The sequence below is a fragment of the Eptesicus fuscus genome, chromosome 17 (genome assembly GCF_027574615.1).
Source record: "Eptesicus fuscus isolate TK198812 chromosome 17, DD_ASM_mEF_20220401, whole genome shotgun sequence".
Lineage (NCBI taxonomy): Eukaryota > Metazoa > Chordata > Mammalia > Chiroptera > Vespertilionidae > Eptesicus > Eptesicus fuscus.
This window is the reverse complement of record NC_072489.1, coordinates 39,205,438-39,230,717: the sequence shown is the minus strand read 5'-3', so window position 1 is coordinate 39,230,717 and position 25,280 is coordinate 39,205,438. Positions and strand designations below refer to the sequence as shown.

At 40.2% G+C, this 25,280-nt stretch overlaps 1 protein-coding gene and 1 non-coding gene across 2 annotated transcripts; one reads left to right on the top strand and one right to left on the bottom strand.

Annotated features, from left to right (window-relative positions):
• The first annotated feature begins 6,984 nt into the window (after positions 1–6,984).
• TCTN3 (tectonic family member 3) lies at positions 6,985–23,689 on the top strand. Its single transcript, XM_008144109.3, has 14 exons — positions 6,985–7,287; positions 7,459–7,582; positions 7,890–8,008; positions 9,391–9,518; positions 9,731–9,839; positions 9,929–10,044; positions 10,536–10,571; positions 11,006–11,086; positions 13,349–13,474; positions 14,586–14,690; positions 15,131–15,225; positions 15,776–15,929; positions 19,648–19,785; positions 22,773–23,689. Exons 1-14 carry the CDS (start codon positions 7,038–7,040, stop codon positions 22,995–22,997), a joined length of 1,806 nt encoding a protein of 601 aa, XP_008142331.2. The 5' UTR covers positions 6,985–7,037; the 3' UTR covers positions 22,998–23,689.
• LOC114232571 (small nucleolar RNA SNORA22) lies at positions 13,602–13,734 on the bottom strand. The gene has a single exon (XR_003618643.2). It is a non-coding gene; the product is annotated as a small nucleolar RNA SNORA22 (small nucleolar RNA).
• Positions 23,690–25,280: the final 1,591 nt, after the last annotated feature.

Below are 25,280 nucleotides of genomic sequence, written 5' to 3'. Positions count from 1 at the left end.
CACCTCTACCACCTGCCTGTTGATATCTTAGATTTCTTTAACTGTGGACAAATTACTTTTCTCCACAATTAGTTGAAAATAGCCACGGAAAAAGTAACAATAATAGGTACAATTTCTAGGTTTATTTTTTTAAATATATTTTTATTGATTTCAGAGAGGAAGGAAGAGGGAGAGAGAGATAGAAACATCCATGATGAGAGAGAATCATGGATTGGCTGCCTCCTGCAAATCCCCCACTCGAGATTGAGCCCACAACCTGGGTATGTGCCCTTGACCAGAATCGAACCTGGACCTTTCAGATCGTAGGCCGACACTCTATCCACTGAGCCAAACCGGCCAGGGCATCTAGGTTTAAAAAAGAAGAAAATGCCTACACCTAAATGAATTCTAAATATTGATATGATTATCAATATTCATCTGACCAATAAATAGTGAGAGAGGAGGCGGAGAGAATATTTCCACAAAGAAATGGGTATTAATTATAATAAAACTTGTGATTATGAAGTATGAATTGCATACAAGTTATATGGAGGAAATTCCTAGACAACTTGAAAACAGGAGGTAGAGACATTGAGGTCATCTCCAGACTGAATTCTGATCACCATTCTCAGATATGGAGAAGAAATTTCTACAGAATAAATCAAACGAAGGCCTTATGTGTTGGAGGTTGTCTAGGCTTGTTAATACAAGAGTTCCTCTTGATTAAACAAGTCCTTTTCCCCACTCAAATAAATAAAAGAATTCAGTGTACCAAAACCATGACTCAAATCAAAAGGTCAGGAAATCTTGTGAGTACCAAGTGTGATGTTAGAGCTCCATGTTTTGCCCAAACAAACCCCATAATTTGACTGGCCTCCTTGGACTAAGCACTGTTTTGGACAAATTGGCAGCCTATCAACTTCTGAACCCGAGCTACGGCATAATTTACTGTGGAACCCCATTGTTGAAGGAACTTCATGTTCTTGGAAGCTCCTTGGATTATAAATTGTGAATTAGAGCTAACAGTGAGTGTGACCAAAGTCTGAAAACTCATGCTCCGTGAGAAGTGGCACCACCTTCAAACCCACTCAAGGGGCCCCTGCCCTAGTCCTGCTAGAGGGATCCTTAAACTGGAAAGCCACAAACGATGAATTTGATAACAATCACATGGGCACCTCTGTCACTCAGGCCCCAATGTTCAGGGATGGCACTGGGCAGCTCACAATCCTACACGCCTGCTACTATGATTTACACTAGTCAAGCCCCATTGAAACGCTCTGCCACATCTCTTGCCGTGTCCAGGACAGAAAAGTGACTGTGTCCAAATGAAGAATTGAGGACTGTGGCACTGCTGATATCAGAAATGGATATTACTTCAACGTATGAGGAGGATTTGAGTTGGAGAAATAATTGGGCAAGAAAAAAAAAATTAGCTCATTATACCTTCCCTCTCAAATACCATGACTAGAACAGATTTTTGAATAGTAAAGTATTTGCCAATAGAGCATAGTGTTCATTTTCTTGAACTCTTTATATCCACTATTCACGATTTACCACAGCTTTTACATCAGCTGTACATGGCATCTAAGGAACAATTTGCAATAGTAAACAATGCTATCCTAAACTTGCATGTATGTAAGTCTAGGTATAATATATATGAAACACAACACCTATTCTTCACATTAGTAACATAGTTATGAAGTTTTAGGTGTTTAGAAATATTTAATAAGACCGAATTAAATTTCAAAAAGCAGAATTAAAAGTTTCAATTGTATCTAAACAAATTTAAATTTTTATATTTATTAATTATCACTTATGTTTTGCCTTTGAATTTAGCAGATCATTTTGATTATACTAGAAGAAAAATAATTCCTTGAAGACAAAATATTTTACACATTTACATTTACTTTAATTGATATATTTTGTATTAAAAGGTATTCATATTTTACATTCTTTTGTGGAAGTTTAAAAAATTGGCCTCAAATTTTTTGACATATCTCCCATAGAGAGATGGGGGGGTCCATATTCTCTCTGGGTGGGCTTGTAACTGCTTCAACCAATAGAGTACAATGGAGGTGACACTATATGGCTTTTAAGACTAGATCCAAAAAGGCCAGGCAGTTTCTGCCTTGTCCACCAGCACACTTATTCCTGAACCCCTGAGCTGCCATTTAAAAAGTCCACTGTCCTGGGGCTGACATCAGTGAGGAAGTCTAAGACATAGGAGGCATTCCAGTTAATAGTCCCAACTAAGCCTAGCCTTCCACTATTCCCAGTCCAGGTACCAGACATGTGAGTGAAGAAACCTGCAGATGATTTGGGCCAGTACAGTCTCCTCCAGCTATCCAAGTCTTGCCAGCTGAGACCCCAGAAATCACGAACCAGAGTTAAGTCATCTCTGCTGTATCCTGTCCAACTTCTTGACCCAGAGAATCCATAATGATAATAAAGTAGTTGTCATTTTATGTCACGAAATTCTGGGGTGGTTACACACCAGTAGATAACTAGCATGCTTTGAATAAAATTACATTTTATTTTGTAACTTAGATCACTGAGAATGATTATTAATTAAACTAGAAAGTATAAAAGTGGAGAGAAGGAAAAAAGATTGAGACAAAAGTAGAGGACTTCTAGTTATGGCAGCATGCAGGAGTTGACAATTCCACTCAATAATAAAATGAATATAGAATGTACTTCCACTTTGAGGAAGATGGAGTAGATATACTTTTCCATATTCCCATCAGTAAGTATAACTAGAAACCTTGGACACTATATCTATTAAAAATAAGAAGAACCTAACAAGTGGAGAGAGGAAGGAAGACTGGCTAGTGACCTTGGGACCCCCCCCCCCCACCACCACCACCGAAAATGACACAGAGCAGTGCGTTCCCTGGGTTTTCTTTTTGCCTCATATATCCCAGACTTGGAGAAAGCTGGCTGCCACCTCCACAAGCAGCAACAAGCAGTGCCACTACCTCTGGTGTCAACAGAGGTCAAGGGCGGAAATGGACTTGTATTGCCCCCTGGAGGTTATGGGGCAGCACCCTCCATCCACAGCCAGAGTAGTATCTTTATAGTCTCATAATAGAATACCCACAATGTATAGGTTTATACCAATAACCAGGAATATCATAAACCGAATTTTTAAAAAAGACGATAAATGCCAACACAGAGATTCTAGTTTAATTCTAGCTTAAATTCTAATTTCTAATAGAAATTCTAGCTTAAATGTGTAAATATATGTAAAGTAATCGTGTGAATTGGTCTTTCAGAGTTCTAATTATTATGTAAGTATGGGTAATCCATTAAAATACATTATGATTTAAATATCTGGTGTCTTTTATTAAATAATTTATTTTGTATATGAAAAAAGTCCATAGGTAGGAAGTGCTGGGCAGGCATGAAGTTTCCATGGTTGTCACTATCCAGGATTCTTCCATTTTGCTGCTTACCTTTGATTAGCATCTCTTTTCATGTTCAAAAATGACTGCTCCAGCTCCAGTCATCTCACTAAAAATTTAAGCAGCAGGATGGAAGGGAAAAAGGGAACAGCCTTAATTTCTCAAGAGATTTCCCCAAAGCCCCATCAATTTTCATTGGTCAAAACTACATGTATAATCCCAACTAGCTGCAAAGGATGCTGGGAAATGTCATCTTTTTGACAACATTGTGTTCAGTTAAGAATTAAGGTTCTGTTTATTTGAGGGAGACGGGAGAATGGGCATGTGGTAAGCAGTCTCTGCCACAAAGTGAACTTGACACAGATTCAGACTGGAGAAAAGATGGAACCATAGAGAGTTTCCAAAGGATGAAATGAAGAAAAGCAAAACAAAAAAACAACAACAAAAATAAATCCCCCCTCTTACATTAAGGGAAAAAATAACATTATAAATTCATAAATGAGTTTCAATTTAGGAATGGTAGGTAGTGTATTGTTAGTACAATGCTTGCTATTAATACTAATAGCTAAAAAAAATACAAAGAGCTAAAGAAAAAGTTTTAAGACAGATTTCAAAATGAAACGTATTTTCCCTCTATAATATATTATTTGTTTATTAATCTAATAAGCAAGGAAATTCTCTCAAAGCTACTAAACTTTCATTTATTTTACTTACTTGGATAATTGCTTGTGAACCACTGTTTAATTTACATAGTTATTTTAATCGTGGTTATTACAAAGATTAATGATGGTTTAAAAATGCTTCCTAGAGAGGGAGTAGGAGGAGGGAGGTAGAAATAGTTCTGAAAAGATAATAGAGTGATCTTTGTGGCAGAGGAACTGCTCTGTATCTTTACTATGGTTGTGGGTACATGAAAATGTGCATGTGATAAAATTGCATAGAACTAAACACACACACACACACACACACACACACACACACACACACACGCATGCACAAGAATCAAACTGGGAAAATCAGAAGATGGGTGAATTGTATCAATGCCAATACTCTGGTTGAGTGTACTGCAGTTTTGCAAAGTGTTATCTTTAAATGGTACACAGTGGTACCTCAATCAATAACTCATACAATTGTCCAAGGGCCCTACTGATACAAATAGCTTCTTACTGTGTGCTTAGAACATTCTTAAGATGTATTAAGCCTCTGTTATGCAACTTTTATTTGTCCACCTTCGATTCAATCCCATCTACCTTCTATAGTTCAAGGATTCTCATAATGTCTAGTCCATTGAGAGTACCCCTTCGTGATTTTCAATATCAAGGTATGTGCATGGATATACCCTTTCTGTAATTTTTAGAGATTTAGGAAAGAGGGGAGGAGTGAGGAGAGGATAGAATGTGTTCTCCATCTGCCATGTTGATCCAATCTCTTGGCTAAATTTCTAAGCACACATTGAACTTTTCAGAACCAAACACAGCTGCTAGTATCATATGATCTAATTTGGAAACCTCTGCTTCTGAGGTGATGTCATATTAAGCTATTTCCATTGAAGACTTGGTCCCCATGTTAAAACTGGCATCTGCATGACACATGTGAAAAGATTTAATTCTCCTTCCTCAAAATTAACTTTCAGATTTAAATATTAGATCACAAAAGAATGTCAAGTTCTATATTACAAAGATTCCTACAAGCATATAACAGCAACAATACAAATAATATTTTTGTCCAACTATAACAAAGAGAGAGAAAAATTACTATTCCAAAAAATCTGTAAAGAGCTAACATTCAAAAATAAGAAAAAGCAACTCAGATCCTGAAATGTAATTTCCTTACACTCAACCCTGAAATTACTTCAACTGACAGATTCTTTTGCCAATGTTAATAAATTAAGGAATAATCTCCCATTGATTGAGAATTATGGTGTAAATTCCAAACTTTGAAATCTAACATACTCTGATTGGTCATGTCTATTAGCTGCCTCCTGCACACCCCCTACCTGGGATCGAGCCCTTGTTCTGGAATCGAACCAGCAACCTTTGGTGCACAGATGACGCCCAACCAACTGAGCCACACTGGCGATGGCTTTTACAAAATATTTAATGAACATATAACATGCCCGAGGCACTGGTCTAGGCTTGGGATACAACAGTGAACTAAACAGACAAAACCTCCTGTTTTGTGACCTCATATTCTAGTAAGTACATATATTTTCGATAAGCTGAACTTGGCATTTTCCTACAGAAATTACTATCCAAATAGATAAATGTTTTATACCCAATCACAAATATAGGTATCTCCTTAGCATCACCCAATCATATAAAAATGTTTGATAACATAACAGAGATACATTTAGCTACTGACTTCAAAACATTAGAAGTGAATGTGAACAAGATCAGTTATCCTAAAATGTATCTGCCTAAAGGAAAAGGAAGTATTATTGCTAAGTTTTAGCTAAGTGTACTATATTTAAGATAACTATTACCAGGCCTTAATCTATATCAGAAAACCAAGCCATGGAAATAATCCAGATGTAAGAACCGGGCTGACTGAGGAAAACACTGTGCCTAGCTGGAGCAAGATTTTGATCATCGACATTGAACTGTCCAACATGGTGGCTACTAGTCACATGTAGTTATTCAACTTAGAATGAAAAATTTTAAATTCAGCTCCTCAGTCACCGTAGCCACATTTCAAGTGCGCAGAAGCCTCACAGAGCCTGTGGTTGCTACATCGAAAGTGCAGATATACCTGGTGGAACATTTCCAACATCGCAGGAAGTTCTATTGGCGGTGTTGCTCAAATCAGAAGAGGCACACATTTCCCAAAGAGGGCTACAAAAAGCAGCGGTTTGTAATAGCAAAAAGTAAGTTTTCTTCTCCATCCCTTGGCAATTTCCATCCCTGAGTCTTATTTTCTCTTCATCTCCTAGAAAATGTCTCCTTTCCTTACTCCTCTATCTTCTCACATTTCCCCCACACTCCATTTTTCAACCCCCTTCTCTATTTTTAGCAACAACAAATATGCCGTCCACATTGAATGATTTCATACATTTATTGAGGCTGATAGGTTTTAGTAATTTCTCCGTGTTAAAATTTAAGGAGCTGAATCTTTCTAATATATTCTCTCCCCCCACCCCCCATCCCCCAATACAAAATTTAGATGAGACTCTTTTTTTTAAGGTCTGTATCTTTGCTGTATTTTCCTTCATAGAATTATCCTTGCTTAGAATCCCAGTGGAAAGGATATACAATTCTGGTTCCAGACTCTGGGGTTTCCCTTCATCAAAGGAGGGGCTCAGGCCTCTGGGCCGCGAAGCCCGCACGGCCCCGGCGGCACTGGTCCTTCCGCTGAACCTCTACCGTCCCCTAGCGGAGAGAGAGGCGAGGGCTCCTTCGCCAGTTTGGCGGTTGCCAAGCAACGGAGGCGGGGCCCGGCCTAAGGAGGAGGGCGCACACTAAACGATGCCGTAAGAGCTGTAACAACGCCACTTTCTATTGGCTGAAGAGATCTCAGCCGCCACCATGAACCAATGAGCGGATGCAAACAAGATGACGTCAGACGCTATGCGCCTGCTCCCCTCAGCCCCCTCCTTCCCCTAGCGACGCGCCTGGCGACCGCCGAAACCCACTGTAAACACTTGGGGTTCTCAGCTGCCCCATGTACACCTCGCCGCTCGCGCTGCTGCAGGTGTTCTTCCTGCTGACCCCCGAGGGCGTCCGTCCTCAGCCTTCTTCCTCCCCGTCAGGGCCAGTGCCCACCTCCTCGGGGCCAGAGTCGCAGGGCGGGACCCTTCAAACCTCTTCGGAGGGGACTGAAACTCCGCGGGCCGTGCCTGGGACCTCTTCGGCGTTCCCTACTCTAGGGACCCCTTCAGCGCCCGAAAATGGGGCCGTGGACCTCCTCCCAGGTGAGGGCAGGAAATGTGGGGATGGAAACTACAGGCTTAGATCTAAAATTCTGTGAACAAAGTGAATTGCTACAAAGTGAGGTTTGGGGCTGTCAGAAGAGGGGAATTCGCACCTGGAAGAACGTAGGGATCCTCATCCCTTTCGCTCTACTTGATGTTGTCCCTTCGTAGTCTTACCGATCTGTGTCTGTGACCTGACTCCTGGCACCTGCGATATAAATTGCTGCTGCGACAGAGACTGCTATCTTCTCCATCCGAGAACAGTTTTCTCCTTCTGCCTCCCAGGAAGCGTGAGGTGAGCTGACTTGTGCCCTAAAGGGGATGGGGGCCCTAGAATAGGTAATAGTTGGAAGTAGGAAGAGCTATCCTTCCTGCCTTCCTCCCCCATTTCCACTGTAAGTGGGATTGCCTTGGTTGTTCCCAGAAGTGATATTGCTCTTCGGAATCTTTAGAGCAGGGCTGTCCAATAGACTAGGACCTTCGTGTTGTCCTGTGGCTGCCCAAAGAGTCATTCTTTGGCATCCGACTGACATCTGTGGGGCAACCTTGTTTGGACCTAGCCCTGTGCTCCCAAGGTAAATTATCATCCTGTGTCTTCGCAGGTCTTCAAGTTGGGTTTGTGTGGACAACTCCCTTATCTTCAGGAGTAATTCCCCATTTCCTTCAAGAGTTGTCATGGATTTAAATGGAATTAAGCAGTTTTGTGTCCATGTGAACAACTGTGAGTAGAAGCGTGTTGGTTCTTACTGCCTAACATTTATTGAAAGTTGGTTTTGTCTCTGTCATTTTCTTTCTTTGTTTTGTTTTTAAACTTTTTTTTTGTCCTTTGAGAATTTTTATCATCCTCTTCTCCACCTGCCCCCTCTCTCTTTTTGTTATTAGTGAACATTTGCACTTTTTTAATACCCTCTTGGCTATGGGTCAGAAAACCCATACAGAACTTTCATTTCAATCATCCCTGTTGGCCCAGATAATTACAGGTAGATTCTATTCCCCTACTTGATACAATGTCCATGAAAGCTCTCATTGACTCTCCAGTAAGTGATACATAGGAGGCACCAAATAGTACATGAATGAATGTCTTTGAAAAATGACCTATATACCAACCTTGTTTTTATTTTATGAAGCAACAATGTAGGAGAAAGAGCATCAGAGTCAGATCTCAGCCTTGCCATTTACTTACTAGCTGCTCAGACTTGGGCAAATCCCTTGGCATTTCCAGTCTCATTTCTTCAATTGCAAAATAAGCGATAATAATAATAATACTAGCCCTGGATGTGAAAGTGCTCTGTTAACGTTAGAGTGCAATAGCAATGAGAGGTGGTTGTTATTATTAAGGTTTTTAAATAGACTTGGAAATTTGCTGAGGATAGCTATAACAAACTAGCTGCAGCTGCCCCATCCTTTCTAAATCTCCCACTGCCTTCTAGTCCCAGCCTTCCTGCTCCAGAGCTATTGCAATAGCATCCAACTGGTCTCCCTTGCTTTTGATCTCCCCTCCTGCCTCCTATGCCATCCTGCTACTGCTCTGGACCAGTAGTTTTGAACTTTCTTTCCCCAACAACACCTGAGAGTCATTCCCTTGGAAACTATAGGATACTTAGGATTGTTCCGTTTATATAAACATTGTGTCTCCCAAGGTAAATTATCAGAATCTAGAAAGGATGGATTATATACCCAGAAGTGGGGTTGCTGGATCATGTGGTAACTCTATTATTAATTTTTTGAGGAACGTCCATACTGTTTTCCATTGTGTTGGCTATATTCTTAGCTCCGATATTAATACTAAAACAATAATTCATTTAACAGATTACAAATAAATTAAAAGGTGATGGAAATCAGAATTGTTAACTCAAGATGGAGTATTGATTGGGAACCTTCTGGGAAAATGTTTTATAACTTAATCTGAGTAGTAGTAATAACATTATGTAGATTTGTAAAAATTCTTTTGAGTTTACACTTAAGATTACTGCGTTTGTATACTTAAGCTTACTGTGTATATATTATGCCTCAATAAAAATATTAGTTACTTGGCATGCAAGCTATTTAAAAATAAATATTTTGCTTTTAACTAAAACCCTTTTATTTCTAAACACATTTTAGCAAAATTAAACTATTTCCAGAAGCCCCAAACAGTCAATGCATCCAACTTCCAGAACCTAGCTACAGAGTTTGGAGGCAAACCATTCGATTCAACATTCCAAACGCAGTCGCCAGCACCTTTTTACAGGGTAAGCCTGGGGAAGGGGATGGAATTGTTTGGTTTGATTTTTCCCTCATAACCAACAATTGGCTGGCAGTTAGGTAAACGGTTGTCATTTCTTTTGGAGGGCAGTGTTGTCCACATTAACAAGCTGAATTAATTTTTGTTTCTGCTTTTTTAGTTTCTGGTGGACTTCTGTCCACTTTCATTGTGAATAAATTTCTGCTATGCTTTGTTCAGGCTGGGGACCCCATTTTGACTTACTTCTCCAAGTGGTCTGTACTAAGCTTGCTGAGGCAGCCTGCAGGAGTTGGAGCTGGGGGACTCTGTATCGAGAGCAATCCTGCAGGTGAGTCCAGAGCAGAAGTGCCAACCTTTTTCTTCAAGTTAGAATAGGCTTTCTCATTTACCACCCCCTTAATTTTTTTGTGCGCTAAGGTTTCTTGGAGAGTAAAAGTACAACCTGTGTCCGTTTCTTCAAGAACCTGGCAGACAGCTGCACCTTGGATCCAGCCCTCAATGCTGTCTCTTACTACAACTTCACAGTCTTGAAGGTGGGTATCCCTTCTCTCCCACTGTCAGCGGTATGGGTTTAAAGTCAACATGCTGCCCACTGCTGGGTTGTGGGCAAAGCACTAACTTGGAAGTCAGAATGCCCAAGAGCTACATAGAAGACAGAGGGCCTGGAAGTCCCATTGTCTGAAGAAAGATGAAAGAATTAGGGCTATATAGCCATGGTTAGAGATTTTCAACCTCCTGGCTAATGGGATTGGCTAGGGAGGGTGAGAAGGGTGACATCTAACTATTTCATCAAAACTTCTGCTTTTGTCATTCGGTAGAGCTCAGAGTAGATGGGCATCACAGTCCACCCAGCCTCCCTTCAGCTTTCTCCTGGCGTTTAGTGTAAAGAAGAGTCAGGTAGAAGAGAGGAGGCAAATGATTGTAATATGTTGACTTATTCCCCCCCAAATGTGAAAACGCCAGCTCCTGGAGACTTTCCCTCGGGTATGTGCATGCTCGTTTTCTTGCTTTCCTCTCATTCTAGGTGCCAAGAGGGATGGCTGATCTGCAGAACATGAAGGTAGGCTGCTGCTCATCAGGAAAAAGTAAAGTGACTATTTGGTCCCTTTGCATCTGAGGCAATTTCAGTCTTGATTATAAATGATGAAAGAAAATGTCTTTGTAATGTACCAAAATGTTAAGTGTGAATCTAAAACAATGTTTTCCATGTGTTCTATATGATTAATAAGTATCATATGAATTAAGAATTCAAAATATTATTAGATAAGTTTGGGAAATATTTGGTTATATCTAATAGAATCAATGTTCTGAGAAATATGTTTTGAGATGTGCTGACTTAGAATGACAATGACTTGGACTTAAGTCGTAGGCTGGCAGTGGAAGGAGAAAGAAAGTTGATGGTCAAAATGAAAAATACTCATTTTAGCATGCTATGTAGCTAGAAGAGAAAATGCTGCTTACGATTTTAGTTGATTTGCTTCTTTCCCTTGCTAGTTCCAGGTTCCTGTGACACTTGTCTCACAGGCTGGTTCTCCTCTGTTGGCTGGAAACACTTGTCAGAATGCTGTTTCCCAGGTAGGGATGCTGACCTCAGGTTCTGGGTGGATGAATGTTGATCACCATTACTGAGGTGCCTCATCTTCAGCACCACACCGACCCCACATGAAGTTTTGTGCATTACCTGAAAATTAGCATGTCAAGAATTGAGCCCATTCCCTTCCTCCCTACCATGTTTCGGTCGTTTCTACTGCCACCGTCCTCCAGTATTGCGTGTCGTGAACATTAAGAGTATTTCTGACTCCTCTGTTGATATGCAGTCTCTTAGGGTTCTTACTGACCATGTTTTCTTCTGTTAGCAAAGTCAGTATCATCTGAAAATCTGAAGTAGACTAATCAACTTTTCCTCTATTCTCTCTCTTCTAATCAACCTACAGAAGTAAAAATTATCTTAAAGCGTAACTTTAAAGACTGTTCAGGAATCTAAGGATCACTTGCTTATAACTTCCAACTCCAGCTGCTATTTCTCCTCATCCTCAGACATGGGGCAGCCAAGTAAACCAGGTTTCCATTCACTCGCCTGTGCTGCTTCTCACCTTCCTCTGCACACAATCAAAACTTATTTTTCTTCCCTTTCAAATCTTAAAACTCACCTCTCCCATGGATCTTTTAAGAGCTCTATCCAGTCTCTTTTCTCGTGTGTTTTTAAGACTACTTGTTTGTTCTCCCTCATTTAGCTATATTTTTAATTGAGATATAATTACTTTCATCAGGTGGGGGAAGTTTTCGTTCATTATTTCTTCAAATAGGTTTTCAGCATCTTGCTCTCTCTCTTCTTCTGGTACCCCCATAATTCTGATGTTGGTATGCTTGAAGTTGTCCCAGAGGCTTCTTACACTATCTTCAACTTTCTGAATTCTCTTCTCTTCATGCTTCTCTGGAGGAGTGTCCTTGGCCTCTTTGTATTCCAAATCTTTGAGTTGATTCTTGCGATCCTCTAGTCTGCTGTTGGGTCTCTGTATAATATTTTTTATCTCAGTCAGTGTATGTTTAATTTCTAGTTGGTCTTTTTTCATATCCTCGAGGGTCTCATTGAATTTATCGGCCTTTTCCATGAAATTCTTGAAAAACCTTATAATCGTGGTTTTGAACTCTATGTCCAGTCGCTTGTTCTCCTCCATTTCTTTGGTTTGTGATCTGTTTCCTTGCCTCCTCATTTTCGCTGCTTCCCTGAATTGGTAGGGTAGTTTTGTGTACTAGATGTCCTATTGGTTCAATGGGTCAGCTTCCCAGTTACTTGAGGTGGACACTCTTGGTGTACCCTTGTGTACTGTGTGTCCCCCAGCAGGAGCTACAGCAAGAACTAGTTTTCTCCTCCTTTGCTTGGGCGGTTTTGGAGCAGTCTGACTGGAGCTGCAGTTGGTTAAGCTGCCACAGAACAGGCCATTTATATGCAAAAGCTGCTGTGTGGAGCCTGGGTGGGTTTGTAGAATGTGCAGGGCGGGGCCTCAGGGCTGGGCGGGGTCTCAGGGCGTCACTAGGCTGGGGTGTGGCCAATGGCGATGGCTGGCGTCGCCGTCTCTGCCTTTCCACGTTTCCAAGTCCCTGCGCCCCGCGCTCCAGCGCAGTAAAACAATGATTGCTGGGCGCACCTCTGCAAAAAAGTCACTCTCACTTTCCGACCCGATGGCCAAGAGTCCAGCTTCTCCCCGTAGGTGTCTGGGTCCCCTGAGTGTCCCCAGAAACTGGATTTCAGAGTGATCGGGAGATTGTCTCCCTTTGGGTTGAAAAAAGCCTCATACCCAGTTGCCCGCCGCTAGCCCGATTTGCGCGCCTCCCTACCTCAGCTTTTCAGCGTCTGTGCTCCTTTCTCTCCTTAGTAGTAAATCTACCACTCAGCCAGCTTTCCTGTGGTTCTGGGTGGTAGACGTTTTGTCTTTTAGTTGTATTTTTGAAATTGTTGTGTGAGGCAGCAGATTAGTTGTTTAACTATGCCGCCATCTTGGTTCCTCCCCCCTTAATTGAGATATAATTAACATATAATATTGAGTTAGTTTTAGATGTACAATATGATTTGATATATGTAATGGGTTGGGCAAAAATAGGTTTACAGTTGTGAGTTAACGACCATTACCACACGGTTACAAATTTTTTTCTTGCAATGAGAACTTTCAAGATCTACTCTTTTATCAACTTTCAAATATACAGTTTTGTTCATAGTAGTCACCATGCTGTACCCTCATTCATTTATAATAAAACCCTTCCAGACAGAAAATTTAAATTAAACATAATTGGCCCACTAAATAATCTTTATTAATTGATTCTACTTTTGTATTGCAGGTCATCTATGAGATAGAGACCAATGGGACTTTTGGAATCCAGAAGGTCTCTGTCAGTTTTGGACAAACCAACCTGACTGTTGAGCCAGGCGCTTCCTTACAGCAACAGTTCATCATTCGCTTCAGGGTAAGGGCCCTTCTCCTATAGGGGACTATGGGGGAAGGAATATAGTTCCTCTGTCTCGGTAACACATGTGAAATAGAGTGAGAATATGAAGTCCTACTTCAGTCTGTCAGTTGAGGCATTTCTTTTATAGTGTGCTGACTTCCTGAATACATTTAAAAGGATAAATAATCCCTTCACTACAGAGGAAAAGAACAGCCATTGCTATAGCACAGAGTCAAAGCCAAGGGAACCATAAAGCACACTTGGTATTCACTGTGCAAGAGGCCTCAACATCTAGTATGCCATAACTTAACTACAAATGATAGGGATTCAGCAATGCCTGTTCATTAACATTTTCTCTGATTCTCTATTTGGCCCCCAGCAAAGCAGGAATTCAATGTCAAATCCAAACTCTTTTTTAAATAGTCATTTTGAATCATAAATTCAGCCATCATCCCACAGACATTCTTTAACTAGCTTTTCTCATATTTCTGTGCATTCAGTAGATACTTTTTCACTTCTTATATTTCTGCATTATTTGATCTTATGTGCTTACAATGAGCATGAATTTTGTCTATGTGTATTTATGAATGTTGTAAAAAATGTAAATGGCATTCAGTGTTTTAATCGTTCCCCACTTAACCTAAGTTTCCAATCTTGATCACCACCTTTGTCTTTCTTCTGCTGCTACTTTTTGAACCTTGCCGAATCCAGTTTTTTCCCTCAGGTCTGCCTCCAGGTGATCAACCAGGTCTCATCTCTCAGAGTTCATCTCTGGAACATCTATAGCTAATTAAAATATATTTTAAATTACATTTCTCCTTTCAGCCAGGCTGAACATAGACCTAAATTGATAGTAATTTTTTAAAAACAGGGTTGATAGATCTTTGCTTGTAACCCTTGGTAGCCGTGCCATACAGTGAATTTATATAGTCAATTTCAATGTTCAGGTCACTCAGGATTTAAGGCAGGGGATAAAAATGGAAGTCATTGGAATAGAAATTTTTGCAAAATCCTACACTGTGGAGGGAGCCCCCAGTGCAGCTAACTTAAGGAAGGGTGTGCAGTCAAGCAGGGGAAGGTGTGAGAGCATGCTTCCTCCGTAAGTGACTTTCTTTTACTCTTTCTGCAGGCTTTTCAGAGCACAGCCACTTCCCTTCCTGGTCCTAGAAGTGGGAATCCTGGCTATATTGTTGGGAAGCCACTCTTGGCTCTAACTGGTGACATAAGTCACTCTGTATCCTTTCTGGAGCTGAGTGGCCTGTTGCAAACTAATGAGAAAAACTGCAGCTGCTGATTTTTTGGATTTACCAATTCTGCAGCCCCCATGTTTTAGGTATCCAAGACTTCCTTTACCAAGCCATTAATACAGTGTATTCTCAAATGGTGATACGACCAAAGGCTTTAAAACATCTTAGACTGGCTGAAGGTGAGGATCATGACTGATTTTTGTTTTAATGAGGTATTTATATGCTGGTGTGTGATTAACCATTTTTGGAAAAACACTATCTCTGTGTGCTTTTTAATTACTAGAAGAAGAAAACAAATTACGACTTGAACGATACCATGATATTAATAAAAAGTAAGTGGTGTTAAGGAAACAATAAGAGCATACATTTTCCAGTCTGCCTACTTTTCTTCGGTTTTGACCTCCTTGACCATCACTTTCTACCTCAGATGACCCTCTTGCAGAGCCAGGGTGATGGAACTTGCTCTGTCAGGAGACACAAAGTACAATTTGGGGTGAATGCAATGTCTGGATGCAAACTGAGGTAATTCATTGCTCCCACATCATTTCCCACAATTTTGTCTCTATCTAGGGATTATGTTGATATGGTAACTTTTATATTTTGAATGATAGTTCAGAGATTGCTAGTTAGGAATAGTCATAGAATCTAAATGATATTCATAATACTAAGAGTTATCTGACAGTCCTCTATACTTACCGGAGATTTTTTCCTTCCAATTCATTTTATGCTATTATCCTATGTAATAAAAGGCTAATATGCAAATCGACCAAACAGCAGAATGACCGGTCGCTATCATGCACACTGACCACCAGGGAGCAGACGCTCAACGCAGGAGCTGCCTTCTGGTGGTCAGTGCGCTCCCACAGGGGGAGCACCGCTCAGCCAGAAGCCAGGCTCACGGCTGGTGAGGGCTCCCAGACTGCGAGAGAGTGCAAGCTGGGTTGAGGACCCCACCCCCATGCATGAATTTTGTGCACCGGGCCTCTAGTTTCTAATACTTGGATTAATATGCTAATATGGTTACATTATTAAGTTAGCATTGGACTGCAGCCTCTATGGTGTTTAATTTCAGGGTGAAAAATGTGGATTGCAGCCACTTGCAGCAAGAGATGTACCAGACTCTTCATGGAAGGCCCAGACCAGAGCATGTTGCCATCTTTGGTAATGCTGACCCAGCTCAGAAGGCAGAGTGGACTCGGATCCTCAGCAAGAACTGCAGTGTTTCAGTAAGGAGAGAAATACCTGTCTGACCGGGACTCGCATCCCCATTTTGTTGAAATTAAAACCAGCCCTATTTCCATAGATAATGTGGTTATCATCCCATATCATAAAAGGCTAATATGCAAATTGTCCCCTCAACTGGGAGTTCGACCAGGAGTTCAACTGGGAGTTCGAGTAGGGGGTGGGGCTGGCTGGCCAACTGCCCACAGCCCCTCCCCCTGGCCAGCCCCACTCCTGATCACCCTCCCCCCCCACCCTGATTGGGGGTGGGCTGGTCAGCCAACCTCCCATGTTCCCTCCCCCTGGCTGGCCCGGCCCAATTGGGACAGGCTGGCCATTCCCCTCCCATGCACAAATTCGTGCCCTGGGCCTCTAGTCTATGTATATAAAAGCCTAAGCGACTGTTACAACCGATTGTTATGATGCACACTGACCACCAGGGGGCAACCGCTCAATGCAGGGCCTGCCCCTGGTGGTCAGTGCACTCCCACAGCCAACCTCCTGCGGCCAGCCAACCTCTAACGGTCCTTCCCCCAAGTTGGCTGGCCTGATTGGCACTGGGCCAGACAGCCCCTATTGGCCCTGATCACCTCCAATGGCCGGCCAAGCCAAGGGACCTCACTTGTGCACGAATTATGCACCAGGCCTCTCGTAAGAATAAGAAATCATGCCCATTTGATGTCATTATTTCAGGTTATGTTTATATTTAACTTATTTTCTTTAGAGAAAACTTTGAAGGTAAAAAATCTAGAGATTGCTCTGTGGTTCAAAATCAAACTTACTGCCCTAGCTGGTTTGGTTCAGTGGATAGAGTGTCGGGCTGCAAACTGAAGGGTCCCAGGTTCGATTCTAGTCAAGGGCACATGCCCAGGTTGCAGGCTCAATCCTCAGGGTGGGACATGCAGGAAGCAGCTGATTATTAATTCTCTCTCATCATTGATGTTTCTCTCTCTCTCTCTCCCTCTCCCTTCCTCTCTGAAATCAATAAAAATATTTTAAAAAATCAACCTTCCTCATTGTAAGAGAAAAATATATTACATATATATTTCAAATATTCTTGCATTCCTGAATATTTGGTCAGCACAGATTCTTTCTTTGAAGTTGAAATTATGTCCTTTCTGTTATAAAATTTGTATTTTTACATTTAATAGCAATACATTACCAAGTCAGAAATTCTCATGCCATGTAGAATAGTATTAAATTAAAAGTAAAAACCTCAACACCCCCTGCCCCTGAAGTCACCTCATCCAGCTGTTATGTTTTTACTTTTTTGGGTGGCCCACTAGATGAGTTCTCTTGACTACAGTCTGACTAAAATAAAGAAATTTGCTGACGTCTTCTATTTTCTTCCTCTTTTGCCTACCCCCTACCTCCTCACTTTAGTTTGCTGTACCTTTAATTTTCTTTTTATTTAAAAATGTAAATTATTTTTCTGTATAAGTAATACATACACTTGGCTTGAAATTTTCAAAAAGTACAGATGAACCATAATTTATTTAACCAGTTTTATGGGTGGACATTCAGGTTTTTTGAGTTTTGCTATTATATACAATGTGGCATTTTATAACCTCATTCAGGTTACCACATCATACATGTGAGAATAAACCTATATATTAAATCCTAGAAGTAAGAATTTCTAGATCAAAGGGTATAGGCATTTAAAGCTTTAATAAGTACTGCCAATTCATTCTATCTACAGGTTATAGCAATTTGTAGTCCCTCCATCCATCCATGAGACTGCTTGTTACCCCAAACTTACATCAATACTGTGTTTTTGAATTTTTTAAGCTTCGCTCTCCTAAGTGAAAATAGCATTCCAATGTAGTTTTATTTTTCTCTATGAATAAGGTTGAGTATTTTGACATATGGTTGAACAATTTGTGTTTTCTTCACTGTGATCTGTATATATACCCCTTGCCCATTTTTATTGAATTATTGGTCTCGTGACTTACAGGAAATCTTAGCATATTTGAGAAATGGGTTCTTTTCTGTGATTTGATTTGCAGATTTTTTTTCTGAGTTTGTCACTTGTCTTTTGACTTTGTTTATGGTGTTTTTTGCCCTGCAGAAGTTGACTTTTATGTTGTGAAACTTATCAGTCCTTTTTCTTTTTTACCTTGGCATTTTAATTTTAGTTCAGACTTTGAAAGACCTTTCCCCTTAGAGATTATTTTTAAAGTGTTGTTTTTCCCTTTCTCAGCACTATTCTGACTTTATTTCTTATATACTTCTTTCCTTTTGAGGAGATTTGGGGGATAAGTAAACACATGTATTGATCCAGCATATAGGCAACTGAAGTCAAATTGAGTTCTCTTAAACTTCAAAGCCATATTGAGGGAGTATGGATTTTGGATGCTACATGGCTAAATACAGGAAGGGGTTGGGTTGAGATTATAGTGGAACTACTCTCTATTATTCTTAAGTTTACATCTTAAAAATCACATTTCCCAAGAGCATTTGACAACATGGGAAAACGTTCCAAATTTAGAATAAATGAAAAGAAAAATGTTTAAAAGTATTTGGAACAAACTTATGAAAAAATATTCAACATCATTAGCCATTAAAAAATTGCAAAACCATGATGAGATACCACTTCACAGCCACTAGGATGTCTATAGTTAAAAAGATGGATAACAGGTGTTGGCAAGGATGTGGAGATATTGGTACCCTCAGACATTGTTGGTGGGACTGCAAAATGGTACAGCTACTTAGAAAACAGTTTGACAGTTACTTCATAAACATAAACATGGCCTGTCTTCTCCTGCTCCTAGTTTATACATGTTATTGCCTATATCTGAGCCTTACTTTAAAAAAGTATGAAGCTAGAAAAGCACAAAGCATATTTGAGGATAGTTTGTATCTGCTAAGTTACAGTAACCTACTGATCAAAAAAGCACTCACTTCCATCAATCCTTCCTGCATCTTAGAATTAATCCTCTAAGAGTCAGACTATTTGGTTGGACTTCATAATCACTGAAATGCCTTCTTCCTTAACTTTTCACTGCTCCTGTGCTCAATCCTTTGCTTCAGTCAAGTGTCTGCTCGAGGCCAGTGCCTCGTACATGCCAGGCACATAGGAGACACTCAGTAACTAGGATTCACATTAATCAATGATGTCCCTCCATGGCATCACGTGCTGTTCTAGTTGTGTACCTTGTTATATGCCATCGCTCTACCTGAATTCTCCTTTAACCGCCATTTTTTGGTCACACATTACTCATCCCAGTTCCATCCTCAACCAGAAATGGCTGTTTCTTCTTCTTCTTTCTTCCACAATACTGACTGCACACCACTCACTGAGCACTTCTTTTTTATTATTTTTTTAATCCTCACCGGAGGACAGGCTTGGAGAGAGGAGGAGGGGCATCAATGGGTTGCCTTCCGTACATGTCCTGACCAGGAATTGAACCAGCAACCTTTCAGTGCACGGGACGATGCTCCAGCCAGCTGTGCCACTCCAGCTGGGCACACTGAGCACTTCTTATAGCCATTGTAAATGGGCTTACATTTTATAATCTATATTAGTAATTTCCATTTTGAAATTTTAATTTTCCTAAGATCAAGGATAGTAATACAGTCTATGTGAACTTTTGTGTTCTCTACGCCACATTGCTTTCTCTATTAATGTACAATGTTTAAGAAATAATGGCTACTCAATGCATGGTGATGGATTTATAGGTAGCCATCAGAAATTCAAGCAGATGCTTCTTTACCCTTCTGCAGGCTACACATTGCACTTCTTGCTGTGTCATACCAGTGTCCCTGGAGATCCAGGTATTGTGGGCATATATAGGCCTCCAGTCCAACCCACAAGCTCATGTGTCAGGAGCACGATTCCTGTACCAGTGTCAGTCCATAAAGGTAAGTCATGGCTCATAAAGGATCACTAATCCTAGCAAAGCCTAGACTGTCTCATCAGCCATTTGATGCCTATATAACTTTTGACTTCTGAGAGACAATTTATGCTACCAGCCAATGCTTGGTTAGAGTGAGCTGACACAATTTACTTTCAAGTAGATCCTCCCTGCCTGGTTACTGATTTCTGATTTTTTAATATCCTGAACCCAGACTATAGTGTAGGTTAGTTTCTTTTAAATTATCATACCACTCTTAGTATATCGGTTGATTCAACCACAGAAAATAATTTTCCATAACTATATATTCAATGTGACAGTCATACACTCGAGTCTCTGAGCCTTTTGCTCTGAGAGATGTCTGAGATTTTACTGCCTATGTTTTCTTTTAGGATTGTTATGCTTTCGTAACTTACAGTCTTTTATCTGTGTTTATTCTTGTGTATAGTGTAAGTTGGTGGTCTAGTTGCATATACAACTGTCAAAACTCATTACACTGAACATTTGAGATGTGTACCTTTTATTGTATATAAGTTATACTTCAATGAAAAAATTAAAATGAAACAAAAAGACAAAAAAAAAAAAAAGCCACTGACTAGGGCCGTGGTCGGCAAACTGCAGTTCGCAAGCCACATGCGGCTCTTTGGCCCCTTGAGTGTGGCTCTTTCACAAAATACCACGACCAAGGCAAGTCTATTTTGAAGAAGTGTCGTTAGAAGAAGTTTAAATTTAAAAAATTTGGCTCTCAAAAGAAATTTCAGTCATTGTACTGTTGATATTTGGCTCTGTTGACTAATGAGTTTGCCGACCACTGGACTAGGGGATAATTCTTGCAATACACGTACCTGGCAAAGTTCTTGTATGTAGAATAAAGAACTCTTACAACTCAATAATGAGTTACAAACCTGAGTCAAAGAGGAATGTGTCCTAGTTCATAGTCTGAAATATGTATCTACAAAACATAAATCAAAGAGGTGGTATCCACAGCTTTTTCTCTGATAACTAGAGGCCCGATGCACAAAATTTGTGCAAGAGTAGGCCTTCCTTCCCCCGGCTGCCGGCACTGGATTCCCTCTGGCACCTGGGACCCAGCTTCCCTCTGGGCGCCAGCAGGCACCTGGGACCCGGGCTTCCCTCGCAGCCTGGCTTCGTCCGGAAAGTCATCTGGTCTAATTAGCATATTACGCTTTTATTATTATAGATGAGTTTTTATTTGAAATGATTCAATATGCAGATTTGCATATAATGGTTTAAAAATTGAGATTACAAAAATGTAATATAGTAATACATACACACACACATACACATACATATGATGTACTTTTTATTACCAAAGCCAAACAAAACCTAATGCAAACTTTTCATGTTGTTACAAAGTAAATCTTACTTGGGGAAAACGGGTTTTGCTGCATATAAACTGAATTGAAGGGGAAAAAAATCCCCTAAAATCTCACAAAATGTTAAAACAGAATTGTTGGTAGCAATTTCTGAAGTAGACATCATAAAATATTGTAGGTTAAGGTAGAAATAAAATAAATCAACCATACAGGATAACTGAATCCCTATTAAAAGAAATGAGCTGACTTGGCCATATGCCTTTTGTTGTCTTGATACTAGTAAAAGAATTGAGTTAACTGGACTTTGATTGAGGTTGATTTTTCTTTGGTTTCATTTTTTGGTTTTATTTTTTCACTGTTCTTGCTGCTCATGCTAAACAGTGAATTTTCAAATTTTGCTTATACATAATTTTTTAAATGTAAATAGAAAAAATTTAGACTTTAGAATTCAAATATAACACACTGAACTTACCTCAGAAATCTTGTTCTTTATGAGGACTAAGAAAACAGAGATACACTCATAATAAGTTATTCTCATTGCACTATGTTGAAATACAGGACTAAAAAAATTTTGTATTATATTTTCAAGAGAGACCAGCTTGTTTTTATGTATGAATAAACTTGGGTTCTTACACAGAAAAAGAGTAAGCTATTAAGACCTAAAGCTCTGGGATCATGAGTGAGACGGACTGATGTGTGGCCTTGAGGTACAGTTAGTTGCACACTAGGTTTGCTTATACCAGCATTATCACAAATGTGAGAGTAATTTGTTGTGCTATGACTTTATAAGTGCCACATCACTGGGCAATAGGAATTTTTCAGCTCCATTATAATCTAATGGGACCACCATCATATACGTGGTTGTCATTGACCAAAAGGTTGTGAAACTGCCAGCTGTCCGTATCTTTGTGTCTTTTTGTGGAACTACTAATTTTCTTCAGAAAAAGGCCCTCCCTACTGAACGGTATAGTTGTAAGACCATCTGTCAACATTTTGGAATTAGATGAGGAAAGGTATTTCATTACACAGAGTAATTTCCTTATTTTTAGTTCTGTGCCTCACTCAGTCCTTCTTTATGCCCAACATCTCTAAATCCAGAATTTCTCTGATTTGAATTGTCCAGTCTCTTCTCAAGGTGCGGAAGAGGTTGTTGCTTGTTTGCATGGAGGGAGTCCCATTCAGTAACCATGTTCTGTCCCTACCTCTTCCCTGCCTCCCTGTTATCTCCTGTTACTGAGTCTTTCAGGGTTCTACAAAGACTTGCTTGCTCTAGTCTCTGGAGGCTTTTAGGTTTAGCCTCCTTTCCCTTTGTGAGCCTGGATCCTCTTGGAGCCTGATAAGGTAGAGCTACTAAGCATGTCACAGCAGTTTTGCCATCTGGCCTCTCTGATATCAGGCAGCTCCCCAGGTGGGGGAAGCCAGAGTCAGTCTTTAGGTAGATGTAACTGTTCACAGTTCTGATGTCATGGACTGTTGCTGAGAAATTCATTTCCTGTGTCTCATAGAAAATTACATAGGACCAATGTGAGAAAAAGGTATATCTTGCTTAGAGCAATTTGGTTTTGGTCTTTCTTGCAGGGAAAGTTATAATAAGTCAAGTAGAGGGCTATTTAAATTGGTACCAAGTGCAGACCTGTCATGGACTTTCTTCCTGCAGGATTCCCAGGTAACAGAAATGCCTTTGACAACTACTGTGACCTTTGTGGACATTACCCAGAAGCCAGAGCCTCCACGGGGCCAACCCAGAACCGACTGGAAATTGCCATTCGACTTCTTCTTTCCTTTCAAAGTGGCCTTCAGCAAAGGAGCAGACTCTCAGAAAGGCTCAGTCTCTCCCGTCCATATCCTGTGTCTCTTACTCCTTGGAATTCTCTTAGCCTAGAGACTAAGTAACAAAAGGAGAGGAATCGGATTTTAATTTTCCCTATGGGAAATCCTACGGCAGCCTACTTGTGTTGGCTAATGACCAGAGAGCATTTAGGAGAAGAGTGGACTTAACTGAAGGAGCCTTTGTACATGAGAGAAGAGATTTTAGAAAAGCAATAAAAATATCTTGTTCATCCTAGCTCTCTGCTTTGAACTTGAACATGCTGCAGGAATGTCAGTTGCAAAGATCTGCTCCAAAAATTGAGTACCTGGTATATAACCTACAGAATACCAGCTACACATCAAGTTCTGTACTCCTCAAGCAGGAGAGAGTGCAATGAGCCCTTCCTCCAGCCCTTCAGTGTGTGATGCCTGACTAAAGGTTTGCAAACCTTCATCCATCTGCTCACAGGCACAGCTGGGCTCAGCATCAAAAGGAGCATGCTCCTACGTCCCCCACGTGAACTTGGGAATAGCTGCCCTCTGGACTTGAAAGAAGCTGACTGTTCAGAAGAGAAAACTACTGGCTATATATTTTATCGGGCTCCCTGCTCCCTTGGGCCAGTCTTCCCAGGCAAGCAATTACTTCTACAGTTTCCAAAATGAATGTAGAATCCCAGCCCCCTTTCCTACTAGGAAATGATCCTACTACCTGTGTTTTTTCTTTCCTCCACTGTGGTGGAGAAATAAAACTGATTGAGAGCTCAATTGTCCGAATCCCAGCAGCACACACAAGTTAACTGACGTGGTCTGCCTCGTGATTATTTTTCTACATATATGAGGGTTTAAAAAAACAACAACACAAACTTCACCTTTTCACACAGTTCCCCAATACCCTCCCCTCTGGCATCCATCAGTCTGTTCTCGGGATCTATGAGTCTGTTTCCATTCTGTTTGTTCATTTATATTGCTCTTTAGACTCCACGTATAAGTGAAATCATATGGTATTTGTCTTCTCTGACTAACTTATTTCACTTAGCATAGCCCTTCGGGTCCATCTATGCTGTCACAAATGTAAGATTTCATTCCTTTTTAAGGCCAAGTAATATTCCATTGCATAAATGTACCACTACTTTTACACACTCCTCTATTGATAGGCACTTGGGTTGCTTCTGTAGCTTGGTTATTATAAATAATGTTGCAATGAATATAGGGGTGCATATATTCTTTCAAATGAGTGTTTTGGGTTTCTTTGGATGTACCCAGAAGTGGAATTGCTGGGTCATAAAGCAATTACATTTTTATTTTTTTAAGATATTTTTTATTGATTTCAGAAAGGAAGGGAGAGGAAGAGAGAGATAGAAACATCAATGATGAGAGAGAATCATCAATGGGCTGCCTCCTGCACGCCCCACACACCCAATCATGTGCCCTTAACTGGAATCGAACCCAGGACCCTTCAGTCTGTATACTGACGTGCTATCCACTGAGCCAAACCAGCTACAGCAAGCAATTCCATTTTTTATTTTTTTTTGAGGAACTTCCATACTGTTTTCCATGGTGGCTGCACCAATCTGCATTCCCACCAACAGTGCACAAGGATTCCCTTTTCTCCACATCCTCACCATCAGACATATGAAGATCAATGGTACAGATTAAGAAAGCCCAGAAATAAACTTCACACCTATATGATCAATTAATATTTGACAAAGGAGGCAAGAACATACAAGGGGATAAAGATGGTCTATTCAATAAATGGTGCTGGGAAAATTGAACAGATACATGCAAAAAAATGAAACTAGACAACCTTCTTACACCATATACAAGAATAAACTCAAAATGGATTTAAAGACCTAAATGTAAGACTCGAAACCATAAAAATCCTAGAAGAAAACATGGTCAGTAAAATCTTGGACGTTTCTCTTAGTAATATTTTTTTCTGATATATCTCCTGAGGCAAGGAAAATAAAAAATAAACAAATGGGACTACATCAAACTAAAAAGTTTTTGCACAGCAAAGGAAACCATCAACAAAATGAAAAGACAACTCACTAAAGGGAGAGCATGTTCTCCAATGAGATGTGATAAGGGGTTAATATCCAAAATTTATTTAAAAAAAAACACCAAAAAAACACACAATTCAATTTAAAAATGGGAAAGGACCTAAGTGGACACTTCTCTAAAGAGGACATACAGATGGCCAACAGACATGGAAAGGTGCTCAACATCACCAATCATCAGAGAAATGCAAATTAAAACCACAATGAGATACCACCTTGCACTTGTCAGATGGCTATCATCAATAAATCAACAACATAAAGCAGTCACATCATAATCTTTGGGAATGTTTCATTAAAAT

Coding starts and splice junctions, on each gene's coding strand:
- TCTN3 (XM_008144109.3), top strand. CDS start 7,038: ATGTACACCTCGCCGCTCGCGCTGCTGCAGGTGTTCTTCCTGCTGACC. Junction 10,572..11,005: donor CTGATCTGCAGAACATGAAG/GTAGGCTGCTGC, acceptor TTCCCTTGCTAG/TTCCAGGTTCCTGTGACACT. Junction 11,087..13,348: donor GTCAGAATGCTGTTTCCCAG/GTAGGGATGCTG, acceptor TTTGTATTGCAG/GTCATCTATGAGATAGAGAC.